Source organism: Larus michahellis, chromosome 1 (genome assembly GCF_964199755.1).
Source record: "Larus michahellis chromosome 1, bLarMic1.1, whole genome shotgun sequence".
Taxonomy (NCBI): Eukaryota; Metazoa; Chordata; class Aves; order Charadriiformes; family Laridae; genus Larus; species Larus michahellis.
The window spans coordinates 231,409-253,799 of NC_133896.1; the positions used below are offsets into that span (position 1 = coordinate 231,409).

At 59.7% G+C, this 22,391-nt stretch overlaps 2 protein-coding genes across 2 annotated transcripts; one reads left to right on the forward strand and one right to left on the reverse strand.

Moving 5' to 3' along the window:
• Positions 1–807: 807 nt before the first annotated feature.
• On the reverse strand, positions 808–3,243 carry LOC141737652 (acrosin-like). The gene is made up of 5 exons (XM_074572590.1): positions 3,040–3,243; positions 2,536–2,736; positions 1,940–2,205; positions 1,506–1,651; positions 808–1,167 (listed from the first exon to the last, which is right to left on the reverse strand). Exons 1-5 carry the CDS (start codon positions 3,108–3,110, stop codon positions 808–810), a joined length of 1,044 nt encoding a protein of 347 aa, XP_074428691.1. The 5' UTR covers positions 3,111–3,243.
• Positions 3,244–6,803: 3,560 nt separating this feature from the next.
• Positions 6,804–9,121, forward strand: LOC141737653 (acrosin-like). The gene is made up of 5 exons (XM_074572591.1): positions 6,804–6,889; positions 7,193–7,393; positions 7,724–7,989; positions 8,278–8,423; positions 8,762–9,121. Exons 1-5 carry the CDS (start codon positions 6,819–6,821, stop codon positions 9,119–9,121), a joined length of 1,044 nt encoding a protein of 347 aa, XP_074428692.1. The 5' UTR covers positions 6,804–6,818.
• Positions 9,122–22,391: the final 13,270 nt, after the last annotated feature.

A 22,391-nucleotide genomic window follows, 5' to 3' on the forward strand; every position in this document is an offset into this window, starting at 1 on the left:
GCACACACACACAGTGCTCCCACCAGAAGCTGGCCCCGGACACACGGTGTTTCCAACGGCGGGGTCCCTGTGACGTCTGTTCCCTTCTGCCATTGCTGGCAGCCAGGCCTCCGGACCCACCTGCACCGGGTACTGCCAGAGTCCTCTCCCCAAAATGACCCCAACTCTTCCTTCAGTTATCTGTGAAGTGTGCCCTCCTCTCTCATCATCCCCCATAAGTACCCATGAAATCTGGCTCTTCCTTATGGCACTGTAACTCCTGTCGGCTTCTCACTCTGCTGCTCCCTGTGGTCATCAATGTCTCTTGTCATGCTCAGGAGTTTCCCAGGGTCGGTTCATTTGTCTGAGGCTTATGCCAGGCCCTGCTCATCAGCTCGTGTGCTTAATGCATATCGCAGAGCTGTCTGCATCTCACATCATGGCTTCCTATCCTCAATGTGCCGGTCTTCTCCATCCCACGGTGGCTCTGAGCACCCTCCTCTGTGACCAGGCACATCGCCAGCCCTCGGGAGCGACTCTTGCCCTTCGTGCCCCACGGTGTGCCTGCAGCCCCACTCCGCAGGTGCTGGGCAGGGAAGTCCTTCCCTTGCACAGGAGACTGAATTGGAGCGAGGCACGGTTAGCTGAGAAAATCGGCAACTTTATTTCAACAACCGTCATCGTCCGCACCCGCATACACTCGGAGGAGCGTGGGCAGGACTGAGCAGGCCTTTGGCACTGAGGCTGCCTTTGGATCGGCAGGTGTTGCCCCAGAAGCAGACGCGGTGGAACGCTGCAGCCTGCGCTGGGTCCTGTGCGTCCTGCTGCTCAAGCCTTTTCCCCTCTTAGGAGCCGCAGGAGCTCCTGCACCCGAGTAAAGAATTCCACCAGCTTCTGTCGTGGAAACGGGCAGGATCCAAACCTGCCCGATTGTGTTGGTGTTGTCTTTGGCCTCTGATAGGGGGTGGAGGTGGTGAGAAAATGACTCCAGTCCCGTGATGCTGGAGTCGCCCTTACTGCCGGGCGCAGTCCCATCTGGACCAGGATCCAGTTGTAGAAGTGCTGCGTGGAGGTGTAGATGCCGGGCTGCCTGGCTCTTGCGCAGCCTCTCCCCCAGCTGGTCAGGCCCACAAGCCAGAAGTATTCCGCACTCTTGTCTTTGCACACCAGAGGACCACCGCTGTCACCCTGCAGCGGAGGAGAGAGGCCTGAGGTGTGTTGGGTGGCCACCGTCAGCACTAGGGCTGGCTGCTGGACGTGTGAAAGAGCGACGTTGTGGGATTGGGATCGGGAGCCGTGGCTGCCAAGAGCACGGATGGGCTTCCTGGGCAGAGTCCCCGGCCTCTGGGACAAGGCGTGCGCGGGGCAAGGACCCGCAGATGGGGAAGGGGAGGTGAGCCCCAGCAGGGGTGGGGAGCCAGCGGCGGGAGGGCGACTTGGCGGGCAGAGCCCGCCCCGGGGTGTGTTTGGGCGGCTGTGCCGGGGCTGCCTGCGCTGCTGGGGCTGGGCTTGTGGCACGCTCCTACCTGGCAGGTGTCGATGCCACCCTGTGGGTAGCCAGCACACAGGTTGTGGCTGTGGATGGCCCCTCTGTACCACCGGCTGCTGTTGCAGAGGTTGACGTCGATGAGGTGGACCTGGGCCTCCTGCAGGACATCAGCTGATTTTGCAGCTGTGAGCACAGAAAGGAATTAGCACCCAGCAGCTCTTTGCCCGTTCTCCCCTCCCCCCCACCCCATCTGGTGAACCCCTTGCCCGGGTTCTTGGCTTTGCGTCCTGAAGGCCTCGTACCGCTGTTGCCCTTTGGTCTTGCGTTGGGTAATGGGTTGGGCCCATCTCTCCGTAGGCGAATGTCCCCACGGCCCGACTCTGGCTTTCCCCTCTGCTCTCAGGAAGCCCAACCCGTCTCCCCAGTGAGCCAAGCTTGCCCTCGGGACACGAGCGCTTTTGGGGAACTCACATCTTGCAGCCGTGGCACCCCAACCACTGACGTAGCAGGTCGTCAGCTCCGACACTCTCAGCGAGGCGTCGGGCACACAGGCGAGCTGTGTGTAGTAGCTGCACTGGACGGGGTGGTTCAGTTCCAGCAATGCAATGTCGTTGCTCTGTGAGATGTTATTATAGTGCTGGTGAACCAGGAGCCGCCGAATATTGCGCACTTGGACCTCCGGGCCCAGCCGAGACAAGCGGGTGGCCCCGACCACCACGCGCCACATGCTGATGTGCCTGGAAGGAGACGGAGAGGGGGCTCAGAGGGAGCGGAGCCACGTGCTGCAGCAGCCCAGCAGTTCCCTGCCTTCTGCTGCTGCCCCGGGGAGAGGGGAAAGCCGCGCTGCAGAGGGTGCGACGGCCCTGGCGTGCCTCGGGCGCAGGCGATGTCGAGCCGGGGGCTGCTGGGAAGATGCGGCACGAGCGCAGCCTTCTCCCGAGCAGTCTCTGCGCCGGCCCAGGAGAGCCCAGGCACCGGGCGAGGAACTGGGGCGGGAGCAGCACGTGGTGCTGGCACAGGGCACCTGCCAGCGTGGTGGGGACGGCCCCGCTCCCGATCCTCCTTACCTGGCGTTGATGAAGCAGTGGGCTGCCGTGAGGACCCACTGCGAGCTGATGAGGGACCCTCCGCAGATGTGCCCCGTGCCTGCTTCCCAGGGGTCCTGGATGCTGACGATCCAGGGCCAGGCCCCTGGCTGGGCGTCCGTGCCACCCACGACACGCGACGTGCCGTAGTGATAAGCCATGGGCCGCAGCCCGCAGGTCGCTCTGTAACCAGAAACTCAAGAGTGTGCCGCTCCATGGCTTGCTGCTGCTCTGGCTGAGGGTCAGCCGTCCTCCCTCCCCAGCAGGCGCTGCGTGGGCAGCAGGGCCAGGGAACCCCTGGGGCGCGCGTGCGCCCGCCCCTGTTCCTGCTTTGGCCCCACAGACGGGTTGTGCCAGCGGCCTGGGGGCTGGCGAGGCTCTGAGGCTCCCACGTGGGGTTGGGGAAGCTGTGCGGTGGTGGCCACAGGGGACAAGTGAACCCCATAAGGGCTGCCTGAGCTCCCTCCCCGAGCCTCGGCCACTTACCCACAGCTGTCCCACGTGGCGTGCACGGGCCAGCACAGGGCCAGCAGGACGAGGACGAGGAGCAAAGTCATGGCTGGCAGCGGCACGTGGCTGCTGCAAGAACCGCGGGCTCGTCGCCACCAGAGCAGCAGCCGGCACGGTGCCCGCAGCGCTGGCGTTGCCCACGGTGCCCTGGTTGCCAGGGCTGATGTCACACAGTCCCTGGTTCTGCTGGGCACGGTGGTCTCTCGGGGGAAGGGGGAGCAACATGGGGGGTTCCGAGCAGGAGGGGAGGCAGAAGCTGGGCTCGGGCACCCCCGACAGAGCCCCGCTGAACGCTCTGCCTGCGTGTGTGCCCCGTGGCAGGCGGCAGCGCCCGGCTCGGAGCACTGCCTGCTGACGGCCTGCAGGGACAAAGCAACGTGGCATCACAGCCCCTTTGGGGCGTTCACGGCCACCCTGCGCTCTGCAGCCCTTTGCCGCCGGGTCCTTCCCAAAGCACATACACCAGAGAACAGAACTACTACAGGCAGGACGCACGTGGCTGGGTGCTGCAGAGCCCACCTGGTGACAGCCGCAGCAGGCGAGCAGTGATGGGCAAACCAAATAAGTCGAGCACGGCCAAGGAGTGTCAACCCTCCTGCACTAAAGGACGGCGACGGGCAGGCGCAGCGCAGCCCACACTGGCTGTGTCAGCCACAGCAACGCCCGCCGGCAGGATTCATGTCCTCCCTGTCTCTGAATTATGGTGCTGTTCTGGGCCAACGCCGACCAGGGCAGTTGTGGCGCCTGGTGTGTATGGCCAAAGACAGGCAATTTCCAGCTTTAGACAGAGAGGGGTGCTCCTGCTCTCAGCCCCACCTGGCATTCTCAGTGGCTTTGGTAAATCCTTGTCGTGGTTTAACCCCCACCGCGCGGCCACTCACGCCCTTTTCCCCCCGCAAGGGAGAAGAGGGAGAAAAGGAGGGAAAAGGAAAAAACCTCTTGGGTTGAGATAAAGACAGTTTAATAGAACAAGATATAGAAAAAGACAAATGACACTACTCATACCAATAGTAACACCAGGCACTCTCACCGCCAGGTGAATTGTCATCATCTGGAGCAGTGATCACGGATTCCCACCCCCGGCTAACCCCCATTTATGGACTGAGCAGGATGTCTATGGTATGGAGTATGTCATTGCCCATGCCATCCTTCTGTCAGTTCTTCTATGGGAAGCTGAAAAAAAGTCCTCCCAAAATGTAAACATCACTCAGCAACAATTACAACAACAGGTATGCTTGACGTTCCTGTCACAAGCATGCCTAGAAAGAGAGACTAACTCCGTGCCAGCTGAAACCAGGCCAACCCTCCACCGGCCCCATCTCCTCAGCCAGCCCCCTACAGCTGCACGGTGGAGCCGTGCTCACACGCGGGAGCACAGGGCAGCCACAGGGGAACAGCAGGAGCAGCCACGCGCGTCGCATTCACTGAGCCGGGCCGGGTCCCCGGAGGGCGGAGGGCAGCGGCCTCAAGCACAGCAGCCTCAGAGCTGGTGAGAGGTACCGCGGCCTCCTGCTGCCATCCTGGCTTGTGTGGGTGGAAGGCAGGCACACGGCTGAGGGGGCAGCCCGGTGCCCAGGGTGGCAGGGCAGGCTCCCTCTGAAAGTGCAAGAGCTGCTCTCAAGGCCCTTGAGGCGTAGCATGGCTTCCCAGGCACCAGAACTGGGCCCCAGACAAACCGGGCTCACTCGGGGTGCTTTGTTTTTTGACAATTGACCTGAAGGTGGTGCCCCGTATCTGCGTAGAGTAGACAGGAGGCAGCCTCAGAGAGCACAGCGTGTCTTCTGCGCATACTCTGCCACTCCAGCACCACATTTTGCAGGTGTTTAAGGGGAACTGATGAGAGAGGGGGGCACACTTCACAGATAACTGAAGGAAGAGTTGGGGTCATTCTGGGGAGAGGACTCTGGCAGGGACAGCAGTACCCAGCAAACCCCACCAGTAATGCCATGGAAGTTCACGGCGACCCAGCTCACAGGGCCTGAAACACCAATGCTGTTCACAGATGGAGCAAACGTGGGAGCAGGGGGGAAATATCCGGGGCTGGGTCCCTTGTCTGGGAGGAGAGAGAAGGGCAGAGAAAGGGAGGAGACAGGGAAGGTGAGGGGGAGGTACAAGCGTGGAAAAGGGAGACAAGGCAGGGTGAAGGAGCCCGTCACTCAGAAGCAAGCCGCTGGTCGGTTTGCTTGTTTGACCGAGCCCTGCACCTAATCACCACAGTCCATACCACCTTCTTTTTGAGAGTCTTACATGCCCATGCAGCATCATCCATCACACAGACCATCTCTGGCACCCCCTGGCACCCAGCCTACAGCCTAAGCGTGCAGATGGGAAGAAGCAGACATGGCCTGTGGAAAATAATGTCAGGAATGGGAGCGGAGAGAGCCCGTCAGGAGACTCCAGCTGGCATGTGAGGGGTGGTACTGGGCTGTGGAGGGACATCCCAGATCCATCCGCCACCTGGAGGCTGCAGGATGTCTGCCCAGAACCGCCCTCAGCCCAGGAAGAGCAAGGCCTTCTGCTGGGGGCAATCCCCTGCTGTATCTCCTCACTCTGGGGTGGCAGGACCAGGTCTCCCCATGTCAGGAGGCAGCGGTGACTCTGACCCTTCTCCTGGAAGGGAGACGGACTCTCTCCTGCAGTTCAGCCCCCTTTCTGTGCCCCCTGCTGATAGCCCCTCCATGCCTGCACCTCCTTGGTGCCATCCTGCATCCCTGCTGCTCGGGCAGCCATCGTCCATATGTTGGTCCTGCGTGCCACGCTATGGCTGCGTGTGCTGCTGGCACGTTGGTCCCTCTGCTGTGGACACCCCGCGCTTCACACTTATCTCCAGGGCCTGGCCCTGTGGACAGACACTTTCCCTGCTCCAGCTCTGCCTGTTGTCACTGGGCTGCTGCAGTGCTCTGTATAAGCGGCACGTCAAGACAACACAGAGGAGCTCTGCACACGCTCGCCAACGGCCCTGCGACCCTATTTACCAGCACCAACCCCTCTGCTAGTTGCAGCACCCCAGCCTACAAACACCCCTGCACCCCAGCCAGCGCCCCACAGCGCCCTCTCCTTGCTGTTCTGCCCCCCCAGACCCACAGTCACAGGCTGCTGCGCACGAAATTTGGTAGTGCTCGCTTGAGAAAGGTGTCCCTCCGTGGAGCTGCATTTGGCTTCACAACAGCGCCGCACAGATGCCACTGCGGGGGCTGGAGAAGGGTTCAGAGTTGCCCCCGGCGGAGGGTGCACAGGCTCACCTACACCACACTGCACCTCTACTGTGTGCACCCCCGTGTGCGTATGGAGATGTAGAGTGCACGCAGACACCGAGTGTGCCCACACATTGCACGCACACACAGTGCATGCACACACAGAGCGCACGACACAAACCGACATGCCGGTGTGTGTGCGCACACACACACAGCGAGCACCGGGGGGGCGGTGCTGGGCTCGCCCCACTCGCATGTCGCTGCTCGCCTGCCGCGGCTGTCACCAGGTGCCACGGGGCACACACGCAGGCAGAGCGTTCAGCGGGGCTCTGTCGGGGGTGCCCGAGCCCAGCTTTTGCCTCCCCTCCTGCTCGGAACCCCCCATGTTGCTCCCCCTTCCCCCGAGAGACCACCGTGCCCAGCAGAACCAGGGACTGTGTGACATCAGCCCTGGCAACCAGGGCACCGTGGGCAACGCCAGCGCTGCGGGCACCGTGCCGGCTGCTGCTCTGGTGGCGACGAGCCCGCGGTTCTTGCAGCTGCCACGTGCCGCTGCCAGCCATGACTTTGCTCCTCGTCCTCGTCCTGCTGGCCCTGTGCTGGCCCGTGCACGCCACGTGGGACAGCTGTGGGTAAGTGGCCGAGGCTCGGGGAGGGAGCTCAGGCAGCCCTTATGGGGTTCACTTGTCCCCTGTGGCCACCACCGCACAGCTTCCCCAACCCCACGTGGGAGCCTCAGAGCCTCGCCAGCCCCCAGGCCGCTGGCACAACCCGTCTGTGGGGCCAAAGCAGGAACAGGGGCGGGCGCACGCGCGCCCCAGGGGTTCCCTGGCCCTGCTGCCCACGCAGCGCCTGCTGGGGAGGGAGGACGGCTGACCCTCAGCCAGAGCAGCAGCAAGCCATGGAGCGGCACACTCTTGAGTTTCTGGTTACAGAGCGACCTGCGGGCTGCGGCCCATGGCTTATCACTACGGCACGTCGCGTGTCGTGGGTGGCACGGACGCCCAGCCAGGGGCCTGGCCCTGGATCGTCAGCATCCAGGACCCCTGGGAAGCAGGCACGGGGCACATCTGCGGAGGGTCCCTCATCAGCTCGCAGTGGGTCCTCACGGCAGCCCACTGCTTCATCAACGCCAGGTAAGGAGGATCGGGAGCGGGGCCGTCCCCACCACGCTGGCAGGTGCCCTGTGCCAGCACCACGTGCTGCTCCCGCCCCGGTTCCTCGCCCGGTGCCTGGGCTCTCCTGGGCCGGCGCAGAGACTGCTCGGGAGAAAGCTGTGCTCGTGCCGCATCTTCCCAGCAGCCCCCGGCTCGACATCGCCTGCGCCCGAGGCACGCCAGGGCCGTCGCACCCTCTGCAGCGCGGCTTTCCCCTCTCCCCGGGGCAGCAGCAGAAGGCAGGGAACTGCTGGGCTGCTGCAGCACGTGGCTCCGCTCCCTCTGAGCCCCCTCTCCGTCTCCTTCCAGGCACATCAGCATGTGGCGCGTGGTGGTCGGGGCCACCCGCTTGTCTCGGCTGGGCCCGGAGGTCCAAGTGCGCAATATTCGGCGGCTCCTGGTTCACCAGCACTATAATAACATCTCACAGAGCAACGACATTGCGTTGCTGGAACTGAACCACCCCGTCCAGTGCAGCTACTACACACAGCTCGCCTGTGTGCCCGACGCCTCGCTGAGAGTGTCGGAGCTGACGACCTGCTACGTCAGTGGTTGGGGTGCCACGGCTGCAAGATGTGAGTTCCCCAAAAGCGCTCGTGTCCCGAGGGCAAGCTTGGCTCACTGGGGAGACGGGTTGGGCTTCCTGAGAGCAGAGGGGAAAGCCAGAGTCGGGCCGTGGGGACATTCGCCTACGGAGAGAGGGGCCCAACCCATTACCCAACGCAAGACCAAAGGGCAACAGCGGTACGAGGCCTTCAGGACGCAAAGCCAAGAACCCGGGCAAGGGGTTCACCAGACGGGGTGGGGGGGAGGGGAGAACGGGCAAAGAGCTGCTGGGTGCTAATTCCTTTCTGTGCTCACAGCTGCAAAATCAGCTGATGTCCTGCAGGAGGCCCAGGTCCACCTCATCGACATCAACCTCTGCAACAGCAGCCGGTGGTACAGAGGGGCCATCCACAGCCACAACCTGTGTGCTGGCTACCCACAGGGTGGCATCGACACCTGCCAGGTAGGAGCGTGCCACAAGCCCAGCCCCAGCAGCGCAGGCAGCCCCGGCACAGCCGCCCAAACACACCCCGGGGCGGGCTCTGCCCGCCAAGTCGCCCTCCCGCCGCTGGCTCCCCACCCCTGCTGGGGCTCACCTCCCCTTCCCCATCTGCGGGTCCTTGCCCCGCGCACGCCTTGTCCCAGAGGCCGGGGACTCTGCCCAGGAAGCCCATCCGTGCTCTTGGCAGCCACGGCTCCCGATCCCAATCCCACAACGTCGCTCTTTCACACGTCCAGCAGCCAGCCCTAGTGCTGACGGTGGCCACCCAACACACCTCAGGCCTCTCTCCTCCGCTGCAGGGTGACAGCGGTGGTCCTCTGGTGTGCAAAGACAAGAGTGCGGAATACTTCTGGCTTGTGGGCCTGACCAGCTGGGGGAGAGGCTGCGCAAGAGCCAGGCAGCCCGGCATCTACACCTCCACGCAGCACTTCTACAACTGGATCCTGGTCCAGATGGGACTGCGCCCGGCAGTAAGGGCGACTCCAGCATCACGGGACTGGAGTCATTTTCTCACCACCTCCACCCCCTATCAGAGGCCAAAGACAACACCAACACAATCGGGCAGGTTTGGATCCTGCCCGTTTCCACGACAGAAGCTGGTGGAATTCTTTACTCGGGTGCAGGAGCTCCTGAGGCTCCTAAGAGGGGAAAAGGCTTGAGCAGCAGGACGCACAGGACCCAGCGCAGGCTGCAGCGTTCCACCGCGTCTGCTTCTGGGGCAACACCTGCCGATCCAAAGGCAGCCTCAGTGCCAAAGGCCTGCTCAGTCCTGCCCACGCTCCTCCGAGTGTACGCGGGTGCGGACGATGACGGTTGTTGAAATAAAGTTGCCGATTTTCTCAGCTAACCGTGCCTCGCTCCAATTCAGTCTCCTGTGCAAGGGAAGGACTTCCCTGCCCAGCACCTGCGGAGTGGGGCTGCAGGCACACCGTGGGGCACAAAGGGCAAGAGTCGCTCCCGAGGGCTGGCGATGTGCCTGGTCACAGAGGAGGGTGAGGGGGCAGTGGAAGAAGGGAACACAGGTCGTGGGGGGCTAGAGGTCTTGGGGACAGCAGTTGGGAACGCAAAGTGGCTTAGGCCGGCTTCTGGTGGGATCCCCGCGTGTGTGTGTGTGTGTGTGTGCAATGCACCAGTGAAATTGAAACTGGACTCTCTCATGACCCAGGAGACACGGAACTAGGAAGACCCGAGGTTTGCACCGATGACTGCGTAAGGAGTTTGACATCCAGCCACAGCTATTACATGGACTTAACTTCCATATTGTTAGTTGAGGAATCTGAGAACACGCTGTGCTTATGAATCTAGGGGTGAAGGTGTGTTTATGTTTCACTAGTAAACTGAGCGTGTGGGAAGGCAGAAAAGGACTGGACTGAGTTCATGTTTATGCACATGGTGGTTACATATACGTGGGTGCGGGTAAAGGCATTGCTCTGGCTATGTCAATCTGTTTTGCTGGTCACATTAATTGTGTAAGTCTGTGTGTGTGTGTGTGTGTGTCTGTCTCTTTGGAATGCAGCACAAGTCTCTTGAGCAGACCCATGGGAGCAGCAGCCGCCACATCCATCGGGCTGGGATAGGACAAGCCTCCTGGGTGTGAGAGTCCACCTGATGCGGCTCTACCAGACCCGGCGGGAGAAATCCCCCGTGTTCAGAAGTCTACTGGAGCTGGCTGCTCCGTAGCAGAATGGGGAAGAAAACCCAAAGAAACTCTGCGGCAGAGATCACAGGGTGGACAGAGAGGCAGCGCTGGCCGGGCTGCGAAAGCAGTGGGGAGGGCTGGCAGCTGGACTTGCGCTGTGGAGTAACTGGGCTGCCTTGCAACAAAAGTGCAGGAAGGATGCAAGCTCAAAGCTTTAGAAAAAAAATTTCTTTAGTGTTTGTCTGCTCCAGTGGGTACCGTTAAAGCCTCTGGGCAGGACCCTGCCCTGCAGGTGCAAGAGTGGCTTAGCTCTCCTGGCGAGCTTTGCCTTGAAGAAGCATGCAGTAACGAGCAACCGCGTGGCTACTCTCACCCTGCCCTTGACCGTGACGTGCAGTGGCTCAGGCCAAGCCAAGGACAGAGGCCCAGACCGTCCCCCACAAGAAGGGCAGAGGCCCAGCTGCCCATCACCAGAGCTCTCAGGGCACGAGAAAAAACACCTTTCTCTGTGAAGGCCAGCTCTAACTAACCCCAGAAATCTAGAGCAAAGGGAGAAAACAAGTCAGGGTCCGGGACTTAGGCAGATGGCGGCGTCTCTTCAGGGCAGCTCTCCTCTTGATCCGACAAATTCTCACTCCTCTTCTGCAGGTCGAAGTTCTGGAAAGGAGCAGGAGAAGGAACTGCTGAGAAGCCTGAGAGCAACAGCTACGCTCTGCTGCGGTTCTTTCAAATTCGGCCTAGGGCAGCGTGGGCTCTTCAGAGGGTCATCACCTCACCCCTTCCAACCTAGATGCCAGCAGCACACAAAGCCCATGGTGTCACCAGCAGAAGGCAAATCTTTCCATGCCTGCAAAGCTTCACTCTTTGCCACAGGCTCTGCTTTCCCTGAGGCAAAAAAGCAGAGCTGCTCATCACTTAGGAGGAGCGCAGGGAGCAGAGCCTTTCTTACCTCCAGTTCTCGCATGACCTCGTCCATGAAATCTCCCGAATTCTGCTTGTAAGCAACTGCCAGTTTGATAGCATCGTTGAAGAGCTGATGGGAAGGAGAATGCTTGTCACTCAAAGTAAGGGGCACTGGGCTTCTGTAACATATGGAAACTGTTCCCACGCCCCAAGAAAAAAAAACACAACCAAACTTGGCAACTACCTATAGCTACCAGGACCTCACAAGTAGCCTAACAGGTGTACTAGCCCGTTTTCTGCTCTCTGTGCCTACAGCAGTCCCCGTGTCGTTGGACTGTACAGGGGTCTCCTGGGTGCTGAGGCAAATAGCTGTTAGGGACACGCGCACACCTGCAGGTCTACGATCTGTTGGCATCAGGGAGTTGTGGTGGGATGGCTCCTATGACTGGAGTGTTGGAATGGAAGGATACAGGCTCTTCAGGAAGGACAGGCAGGGGAGATGAGGAGGGGGTGTTGCTCTCTGTGTCAATGGCAAGCTGGCGTGCATGGAGCTCCACCTGGGGATGGATGAGGCGCCAACCAAGAGCTTATGGGTCACGATTAAAGGGAGGGCAGGGACAGGTGATGTTACAGTGGGGGTCTGCTACAGACCACCCGACCAGGAAGACCAAGTGGACGAAACCCTGTATAGACAGACAGGAGCAGCCTCACGTTCACAAGCCCTTGTCCTCATGGGGGACATCAACCACCCCGATATCTGTTGGAGGGACAACACAGCAGGGCATAAGCAATCCAGGACGTTCCTGGAACGCCCTGATGATAACTTCCTTCTCAAAGGGACAGAGGATCCAACGAAGAGAGGTGCCATGCTGGACATTGTTCTCACCAACAAGGAGGGGCTGGTGGGGAATGTTAAGCTCAAAGGCAGCCTTGGCTACAGTGACCATAAGATGCTGGAGTTCAAGATCATTAGGGCGACAAGGTGGGCGCACAATAAGATCGCTACCCTGGAGTTCAGGAGAGCAGACTTTGGCCTCTTCAAGGGTCTGCTTGGGAGAGTCCTGTAGAATAAAGCCCTGGAGCAAAGAAGGACCTCCTCCAAGCTCAGGGGTGATGCATTCCAACAAAGAGGAAGTCAGGCAAAAACGTCAGGAAGCCTGCATGGATGAACAAGGAGCTCCTGGAAAATCTCAAACAGCATGGCAGGGACTGGCTCACTGCAGGCCACCCAGGCTGTCACGGCTCTTGCAGCCCGGCTCAGAATGGCTTCAGAATCACAGAACCACAGAATGGTGGGGGTTGGAAGGGACCTCTGGAGATCATCTGGTCCAACTCCCGTCACCCAGAGCAGGCTGGACAGGAACACGTCCAGGTGGGTTTGGAATATCTCCCGAGAAGGAGACTCCACTGCCTCTCTGGGCAGCCTGTGCCAGGGCTCTGGTACCCTCCCAGTAAAGAAGTTTTTCCTCATGTTGAGATGGAATTTCCGGTGTTCCAGCTTGTGCCCGTTGCCCCTTGTCCCGTCACCAGGCACCACTGAGAAGAGTCTGACCCCATCCTCTTGACACCCGCCCTTTAGCTATTGGTGAGCACTAATGAGATCCTCTCTCAGTCTTCTCTTCTCCAGGCTGAACAGCACCAGGTCTCTCAGCCTTTCCTCATAAGAGAGATGGTCCAGTCCCTTGATCATCTTCGTAGCCTCCGCTGGACTCTCTCCAGCAGTTCCCTGTCCTTCTTGAACTGGGGGGCCCAGGACTGGACACAGTGCTCCAGATGTGGCCTCCCCAGGGCAGAGCAGAGGGGGAGGATGACCTCCTGCGACTCTGCTGGTGTTTTGGTTGCTGGTCCTGTGGCCCTGCGGCTGGGTCGGGCTGGTGCTGGTGAGGGGGAGGCTGAGGCCGGCCGCCATGGGGCTTGCCATAGGCCAGGCCGTGCTCCCTGGCCCGCGCCTGCCCCTGTCCTCAGAGGCTGCTGCCCTGCACCAGCGCAGACATGCCGGCCAGGAGCTGAGGAGCAGCGGGAGGCTCTGGCCACGTTCCTGGCCTCTCTCTTTCCAACATAGGGCAGCAGCGCCCAACCCAGTGTGTGGGGACCTGCCTCCTCCCACCGCGGCTGCCCAGGTGGGCACTGCCACATCCCAAGGGACCAGGGTCCCCAAGAGCCGCTTGGAGCATCTGTTTGTCTGTCCTGTGCCTGGACCGTGGCTTGGCACTGAGCGGGGCTGCAGCTGGCCTTGAGGTGACGTTTCCTCTGCCGCGGGTGCTGCAGCATCAGCCCTGCCCCACCACCCTCTGGGCTGCCTTAGGAGCGTGACAGACACTTGTCCCCACATGGTCCTTGCTGGGAAGATGGGAAGTGAGTGGCAGAAGCTCCTAGAGGGCTACGCTCCTAGAGGGCTGTGCCACAGAGGAGAAGACCCAGCTGTGCTTCCCTGGACCACGGGATAGGGCAGGATTAGCTGGTCAGCTTCCCGGGAAAAGCAGTCCCATTGCCCAAGAGCTGCCCCCCGTTCCCCTGTGAGCTCATGGCACTGAAGGGACGCTACCCTTTTGCAATCTCAAGAGGTCCCTCAACCCCCCCCACACCTTGTTCCTACCTCCATAATTTGCATTCTTGTGTCTGTGCAAACCAAGCTCAGATGATGTCCCACCATCCCTCCTCACCCCGTCCTGCCGCCCTGCCTGCACCCATGCAGATCCATGCCTCCCTGGAATGAGCACTCCGATTGCCAGACGATGGGGATGGTGTGCTGACAGCAGGCCTTTCGAACACAAAGCACAGGCACGGGCTGGGACTAGGGCTCTGGCAGAAATAATTTGTGACTTGTCTTCAAATAAAGCAGGTTGCATGTCATGCAAGAAGATGCTTTTCCTGCAAAGCAGATGGGGAGTGCAGCTGAGTGAGCAGGAGCAGAGGGAGGAAGCAGACTGCAGGACGACGCTGGCTTTGCCATGGCCCATCGGGAACAGAGCAGGATATTCTCAGTGCCAAACTAACTAACGTGGGAAATTGGTATTTTTCCCAAATGGGAGCCAAATGCAGCTTTTTGGTGCAGGAGGCAATTGGGGCCTTCCTGGGGGCTGAGGTTATGCACAGTGGGTGATCCAAGCAGCGAGGAGGGGACACAACAGACGGAGGGGAGAGGAGTGGGCTCGGGAAATGTGGCAGACCAAGAACGCCTTGGAGAGAGCAGGCTGAAGGACAACATGTTAAGGGAAAGGTGTTACAGGGGAAGAAACTGCTTCTGGCAGCACAGTTTTTCTCCTTTGCTAATCACCCTCTCCAAAAACCACTGGTGCCCCCCCATCTGCAGCCACCTCCGAGCTGGCCAGGCCATGTGGGGGCCTTTCCCTCCCACTCTCCCGGCTGGGTGGCGGGGCTTGGGACGCTGCTTGATGCTGCTTGTTGCTCTGCCTGGAACTGGAGGGTGAGCTGTGCCCCCAGACAGTGTATCCTGCAGGGGGTTTGGGGACACGTAAGACCTCAGCCATCTCCGGGGCTGCAGTCCAGAGCATCCAGAAATCCCTCTGCACTGCTCCCTGGAGCAGGATCCCACAGGCTGTGGGAGCCCCTGTGTCCTTGTGACTCACGGCTGGGGCGGTTGATGCTCGGACCCGAGTGCCGCGTCAGCGGCCGTGGAGTCAGGGCAGAGCTTGTAAGAGTGTTGGAGTGCATTTGGGGTGCTGGTGACTGGGGGCACACTGGGAGTGTGGAGGGCAGGGTGCTCACGAGGGCAGAGCAAGGTGAGGCGGCGAGAGAGGAAACCTTGCAGGGTGCCTGGGAGCCCACAAGTCCCCCTGTCCGGTGCCATGCTGTGCCCCCAGGACCCTGCCCCAAGGGGAAGGCTCTGTCCCTGCACAGCCCCACAGCTGCCTGCAGAGCTCCATCACTGCTGCTGAGGCCACCACAGCTGCCTGCAGTGAGGCCAGCTGTATGCCAGGAGCTCGCTCTCTGCTCGGGGCCGCCCTGTGCCGGAGATGCGCTCTGTTCTTCATTGCGCTGAGCTGCTCTTCCACATCCTGCTGCTTCCCAGAGCTCGTCTCTCCCCCACCTCTTGCAGCTGCAGGAGGCTGCTGCGAGACATTTCAGAAGGTGGAGCAGACATGTCTACCGCAAAGAGACTTCAGTTGGGCTGGGAAGCTTGTAGCAGCTCTGCACAAAGGAGATGGTGTGCAGTCAATCATCAGATCCCCCCACCCTGCACACTGCATATTTAATGGCTCTTTGGGTCTTAATGTTTAAATCTATCTAATGAGCATTTAACTGCTGCTCAATATTTAATGCCTCGGTGTTCAGAGTAATAGTCCCATGTATCACAGTGAGTGCTGGTCCATCACTCTGGGCATGCGGAGAGGATGCTGTGGGAGAGGATTTAGCATGGGGCAAGGGAGGATGGGGGATCTGCTCCATGACACCTTTTGCATAGACGGCAGGTTATCTCTGCCCCATGAGCTCTTTGTGACTCTCTCTGATGTCTGTCTTCTCGGTGGTGCAGTAAAGCTGGAGCTTGTCTGTGCTGGCTCGGAGTGAGGGCCTGGCATCCTGCTGTGGGGCTTGTGCTGGAGCTGTGGGTTGGGAGCTGCTCCGGGCAGCCTGCGACACCCGCCGCGCAGTGACACCATGTCCCTGGCCCACGATATCACCCTGCACCAAGCCTCTGCCCACAGCTGCTGAGCTTGTTTGCAACCTGACAGTTGGTTCTCCTGACCAGGCAGCCCCACTGTGGCTGTCACACCAGAGGCTGCATCAAGACCTCTGGATGCTTGGATGTGACTGCAGGGCCTGCCTCTGTCCCTGCTGTCCCCACCAGTGCCTCCCCGAGGGCCGCAGCCAGCACCGACAGGAGCCAGGAGAGCAACACCGTGAGCCGGGTATCCCTGGGAGTGCTGGGAGATGAACTACGGGGCAGCAGGGACAGGCCACAGGGGACTGGTGAAGAGCAGAGACACAGGGGCAGGCAGAGCAGGACAGCTTTCATCTGGCACCCCCTGTGCTCTCCTGCAGCCCTGTCCCCCCCGAGCCATGTGGCTGCACTGGCCTATGCACAGGCAGAATAGACTGGACTAGCATAGCGTAGAGTAGAGTAGCATAGCATAGCATAGAATAGAAGAATAGAATAGAATAGAATAGAATAGAATAGAATAGAATAGAATAGAATAGAATAGAATAGAATAGAATAGAATAGAATAATAGACTATTTCAGTTGGAAGGGACCTACACCGATCATCTAGTCCAACTGCCTGGCCAGAAGTTAAAGCATGTTGTTAAGGGCATTGTCCAACTGCCTGTTAAACACTGACAGGCTCGGGGCGTCGACCACCTCTCCAGGAAGCCTCTTCCAGAGTCTGGCCAATCTCTCGATAAAGAAATGCTTCCTCACGTCCAGTCTGACCCTCCCCTGGCCCCGCTTTGAACCATTCCCAGGCGTCCTGTCCCTGGGTCCCGGGCAGAAGAGCTCGGCACCTCCCTCCCCACGTCCCTCCTCAGGGAGCTGCAGAGCCATGAGGTCGCTCCTCAGCCCCCTTCTCTCCAAACCAGACCAACCCAGAGTCCTCAGCCGCTCCTCAGAGGACGTGCCTTCCAGCCCGCCGCCAGCTCGGCTGCCCTCCTCTGGGCACACTCCAGGACCTTCACGTCCTTCTCGAATGGTGGCTCCCAGCACTGCACACAGAGCTCCAGGTGAGGCCGCGCCAGCGCCCAGCACAGCGGGACGTTCCCCTCTCTGGTCGTGCTGTGTCTGATGCCCCCCGGGATGCGGTTTGCCCTCTGGGTGCCAGGCCCAACAGTTGGCTCCTGCTGAGCTGTGCCCACCAGCACCCTCAGGTCCCTTTCTGCCCTTCACTGGCCATTACTGCAAAGGCCGTTTATAGATGTGCTTGTGCCTGGAGCAGGCGGTGATGAGTGACCTCAGCTCCCAGAGGAATGGGCACAACTGCCCTCAGGAGCCTTTTGCCTATAAGCTTTACTGCTGAACAAGTGCCCTTGGTACCAAAGGTGAAATATGTTGGCAAGAGTCATCAGAACCAGGCTGTTGGCCCATGTAACAGATTGTACGTGAGACAAGGATGAGACCCTGAAGTTACCAGAGTTCCTGAGGAACCAGTTCATGGGGATGGGGACAAAGAAGACTGGTGTGAGCTGGCTGTGGTAGTGCCTGCTTTTTGGGTACCATAACATCGTCACTGTGTCATGATGCCAGGGTTGGGCTGGTTTGAGTGCGCAGTGTGTGCTCCTGGTGCCTTGGGCTCAGGTCCTGCTCCGTCTGTGAGTGCTGCGCGTGAGGATTGTGTTCCTGATTGTTTCATGGGTTTGTGTGCCACAGCCTGTGCTCAGGACGGCCCCGCGGAACAGAGCTGTGCTCACCGGCTGCTCTGCCTGGTGGTGCTGTGGGTCTGCCTATGTCTTACTGGAAGCAGGTGCCATGCAGAGCTTTAGTCGTGGCAGAGACCAGGGAGGCATGATCACCTAGTGCTGCTGAATTAGGAAGCCGGGCAGGCAGGCTTGGCAGCATGCCCCGTCTGCATCTTCTTTGTACTCGGTATCCATGTGAGCACGCCAGGATGTGCCTACACCAGGGATGGTGAGGAGGGGAACACTGTGCCCAGATGCAATCTGATGTACGTACAGCAGACTCTGGTGTGCATGCTGTCCCTGGAGCTCAGTCCAAGCAGATCTTGGGCAGTTACATCATGTTCAGCAATGCTGTGGCATGTTGCCCCTTTTCTGCAGTCTCTGTTTCTTGGGGAAACGGAGCACCTCCCTCGCACACATATTCTCTCCACAGCTGTTACCCCAAGGCGGACAGCGGTGGCCCTTGCCCCGCAGCCCAGCAGAGCTTTGGTTCCTGGGGCATTTCATGCTCTGGGCTTATGACCGCAGGACATCCTCCCTGGACAGGTGTACAGGTGTGAGGCAGTGACTTTGCCCCAGTGGGGTCTGGGGCAACTGCTCATCTTCTGGCACGAGCCATGCCGGCTCCCCAGCTCCCTGCCTTGTGCCTTGCTGCCCCTTGCCAGCACACCCCAGCAGGCAGGGTCCTCTGCCCCCGGGGAGGGATGCCAAGGATCCTGCCTGCTGTGTCCGCAGCCCTGGACTGCCCGGGTATGTCACTTCCCAAGTGCTTGCATGGGTGAGACGCAGCCCCGGCCCCGCTCTGGCCAGCTGCCTCCACGCATGTCCTGAGCACCCACCTGTGCTGCTCCCTTGGCCGTGGGATAACTGCTCTCTCTCTGGCGCAGAGGGTCACTCTCTGCTGGCTCGGAGGGGCTCCTCCCTGTCCGGGGGGTGCCTGCACCACTCTAGGAGCCCCAGAGTTGCAGAGCTGTGCCCCACACTGAGCACCATCAGACGAGCTGAGCAAACCCTGCTGTGGTCTCATAGCAGCCTGCTGTGTTAATATGTGCCTGCAAAATCACTCCCTGCAGCCAAACTGTGCTTGGCCTCCTCTGATTTATCTACCTCCCTGCCCCACTCACTGGCCCTTCCCAAAATTACCATCTCTACCCCTGCCCCCAGCCCAAGACCCATTCACAGTCCCATTGCCATGTCCACCCCGGCACCATTCCCGTCCCGATGCTGATTACTGTTTCCATTCCTGTTGCCATCACGATCCCCACACCTTTGTCCATCTCTGTCGCCATCCTGGCAGCTCCCTCCCCACCTGCCGGCCACTCCTGCAGATCGCTGCAACTGACTTCCAGGGTTTTTGAGGGAGAGAGGTACCTGATTAATCCCAGAGTGAGCTGTAATCACATGGCAATAACTGCACGACTCGTGCTTATCTGAATGTGTAATCACAGCAATGAATAATATTCAGGGCTTAGCACCTCACTAATTAGCACGCTGCCGAGAGGGGAGAGGCTGCCGTCAGCTTTATGCAGCAGGTCCCATCCCACTCCGGGGCTGGGCTCTGCTGTGGGGAGGGCAGCGACCCTCCTCCTGTCAGGACACAAGTGGAGACACCAACTTCCCCGCTCTGGAGGCCCCATGTGCCGCCAGACACCACGCGTGCAGTCCCCGACCTGCCATGGCAGCGGGCACTCTCGTACCCCACAGCCCAGATGTGACAGGGACATTTTCCCACATCATGCAGTGACTCCTGCTGTGCCGCGAGGTACCCAGAAGCTGTGCCCCGCTCGGCCTTGTGTGCTTACAGAGGATGTGGTGGCAGGGCAGCATTCCCTGAGACCAGTGTCCCCCACGGCGGCTGTGGGACGCCCACGCAATTTTGGCACACCAGGCCATGCCATGCTGGGCCGTGCTGACCTGCAGGTGGGCACCAAGAGAGATGCTCCTGGTCCCCTGGTCGGCAAAGCTGCTGGCTCATGTGCAGCCCCTTGTCTGCCTGCTGGCCTCTCCAGCCCGCACCAGCGAGGCAGGTGCGTTAGTGCAACGTGGAGATGACAAATCATGGCCAAAGCCAGTCCCTGCAGAAATATCCCCAGCCACAGGCTCCTGGTACCATCAGCGCCAAGTGGCTGAGGTGGTGCCTCGCTGCATTCAGTGTCGTGGACACAAAGGGAGCAGGAGGCCCTTCTACCATGGGGTGTGACGGAGCAAGGAGTGGGAGTGGAGACCTCTGCCAGGATCCATGCCTACACCCTTCAAAGTGCTCCAAGAGAGACATCTGGAGAGTACCGCCTGTGCAAAGCCCTCGTGGGGTGCAGTGAACCACCACTGCCTGCACCTGATAACCTGCCATCAGAGGGGGCAGAGACCCCCCCAGCTCAGCTCGGGGACCTCAGCACTCCTGTCATTTCCACAGACCTGCTCTGAAGTGACAGAGTAGCTGCTCAGACAGTGGTCTGAGGCTGCTGCCTCTTCTCGCCTCTTGCAGGCAGCCCTCCCGGGGTGTTGTAGCACTGACCCACTCCCTGCTGGCCAGCCAGCCCTTCCCTTACCTGGCCCTGGCCCTGGCCACCACAGCCCTGGGGCTGATGTGACACGGACCAGAGACATCATCCAGTCCTTGCCAAACGGAACAAGACTTAACACAAACCAGCCACACGCATACCAGAGTGAACGTTGAAAAGACGCACCGTCCAAACGACCAGTGTCCACAGCTGCACGTGGCACGTGGCAAGCACCGCCTGTGTGCATGCACAGCCTGCAGTGAGCACCATCCCTCTGTGTCTGCTGCCTGCAGTGACACTGCCCGTGCGTGTGCGTGGCCCACGGTGAGCGCTGCCCACAGCGAACAACACCTGCAGCGAGCGCCATTCCCGTGTGTGTCCTGCCTGCAGTGACATTGCCCATGTGTGTGCATGGCCCATGGTGAGTGCTGCCTGCAGTGAACGCTGCCCGCAGGCAGCACAGCCCAGGTGAGCCCTCCCTGCACACCCATGCAAGTGTCCCTGCGTGTACCTGCTCCGCAGACAGCACATCCCGCTCTCCAGCATGGTGGTGGCTGAGGTGGAGGTGTGTGGAAGTGACTGCTTTTCACCACCCGCTGTGGTGAGAGCCTGGGGCAGTGGGGACTGTGGCTCTGGCAGGGCCAGGGCACAAAGGCAGAGGGCTGTGCCATGGCCAGGCCGGGAGAAGATGTCCTTGCAGGCAGGCAGAGAGGCGTCCTCTGGAAATGTGCAGTGTCACCAAATTAAAGGCTTAATTAGCAGGCATGTTTCCCTTAAGGAGCTGTCGCCTCATTACCATAGAGAATGGTGATTAAGCAGCAGGAAGGGGCAGGTGCTGCCAGCAGAGCCCCGGGGATGCAGGCAGCAAGCGCTTGTTCCTGTTGCAGGGCAGGGAGCGTGTCCGACACATCCAGGTCTGCCACCATCCTCCTCTGCCAGCCTCCTCGTCTCCAACTCCATCCCAAGACAGTCCTGCTCCAAACATCTCACCCTACCCAGCTGTCTCCATACAAATTCCCTTTCCAAGGGCAGATGGTTTCCATTTGCAAGCCTGCCCCCAGGAGGATTTGATGGCTTGGTGATGTTGGGCTGGAGGAGGTCCGTGGCATGGCACATGGGGGACAGGGTAGCCCCCCACAGGGACTATGGCACGGCACGTGGAGGATGGCTCACTCACCCTGCAGTGGGTGCAGAGTGGGTGCAAATATGATGCAGATTCAAGTGCAGGTGGTGGCTTAGGCTGGCTTTGGCCTGGCTCCTGAAGATCAGTGTGCCTCACTGCCCATAGAGGACACAGTAACACACCCAGCCTTGGCATCAGGAGTTAGCAAGAGGGTTTGGAGCCATCCGCAGAAGTACCGTGGGCAGGTACTGGGTGTCTGTGCTTCGTTCAGGCTGAGCCCTGCCTCTGCCCAGACTCCCTGGTTTGCACCAGGCAGCGTGGGTGCTGCTGTGGGGGTCCACCACCAACTGCGGGCAGTGCGGAGATGGGGCTCAGTTCCATGAGGCCCCAGTCTATGGGCAGAGAAGCTCACTGTTCTGATCTGGGAGACCAGCATCTGTTTTCCAATGGGGACTGCAAAAGTTTGGCTTGTTTGTGAATCCTGGGAGTATGCAAATGGTACGCCTCAGCACCGGTGATGCCACCCCAGAGGAGAAGCGGTTGTTTCTTGCTGTAAAGCCGGTCAGGATTTGCATTCAGGGCTCTTTGCAAGCTGGTAGAGAGAATACTTTGAAAATATGTTTATATGAAAAATAAACTCAGAAGGCTGAGCATGTAAAGGGCTGGGCTGTGCCCAGTGGGGTGGAATAAAGTCAGCTGCTGTGTGAGGTTAACCCCATGCATGAAGCACTGGGGAAGCTGAGAGGCTCCACATAGAGCGTGGGCACAAGGCAGCTGCATGTCGCCATGCTCAGGGGCCCGCAGCATTTCTGCACACTAGGTAAGGTAGTCTGCAATTCTTGGGAGAAGCACAAAGACTGACATTCAGAGAAAGAGTCAAAGTGCCGCCCTGAAAAGAGGCCAAGGGAGAGTTCAGTATGCCAAGGTGTCTGCAGCACCAGAGCAAATGACAGCAAAACAAAAGCTAGGGTAGAGGTTTGGAGTAAGGACCATGGCCAAAGGCTGTATCAGTACCCTGATGGGTGTGATCTGGTTAGAGAGAGAGAGACAACTCTGCCTTATGGCACAGGGACCTGTAAGTAAAGCTTTTTATGTCACCTACCTGCCTGATCCTAGGCACAGCATTGTCGATGGTTGCATCCTAGTAAAATCATCCTTGACTCTTCCAGTAATGTTTGTTTTGTGCTGAGGGTCATCTGAGGCACATGCCAAGGCTTCACCTTCCACAGGTGTGTGCTGAGAGCAGTCCACTGCAACACAGCCGGGTGCTCATGAGACAAGGTGTTTGCCGTGCAGCGTGATGAGCTAGAGAAGGAGCTGGTAACATGGGACATTGGTACTGACGAGGCATTTTCACTAACGTTAGACAGAGACTCTTTAGCAGCAGGACTACAGGGACTGTGTCCAAACCT

What these genes read in the sequence shown, in the direction of transcription:
- LOC141737652 (XM_074572590.1), bottom strand. Translation starts at nt 3,110, where the DNA reads ATGACTTTGCTCCTCGTCCTCGTCCTGCTGGCCCTGTGCTGGCCCGTG. An exon ending in CACTGCTTCATCAACGCCAG is followed by an intron (nt 2,206 to 2,535) that starts GTAAGGAGGATC and finishes GTCTCCTTCCAG; the next exon opens with GCACATCAGCATGTGGCGCG. An exon ending in GGGTGCCACGGCTGCAAGAT is followed by an intron (nt 1,652 to 1,939) that starts GTGAGTTCCCCA and finishes CTGTGCTCACAG; the next exon opens with CTGCAAAATCAGCTGATGTC.
- LOC141737653 (XM_074572591.1), top strand. Translation starts at nt 6,819, where the DNA reads ATGACTTTGCTCCTCGTCCTCGTCCTGCTGGCCCTGTGCTGGCCCGTG. An exon ending in GCCACGTGGGACAGCTGTGG is followed by an intron (nt 6,890 to 7,192) that starts GTAAGTGGCCGA and finishes TTCTGGTTACAG; the next exon opens with AGCGACCTGCGGGCTGCGGC. An exon ending in GTGGCATCGACACCTGCCAG is followed by an intron (nt 8,424 to 8,761) that starts GTAGGAGCGTGC and finishes CCTCCGCTGCAG; the next exon opens with GGTGACAGCGGTGGTCCTCT.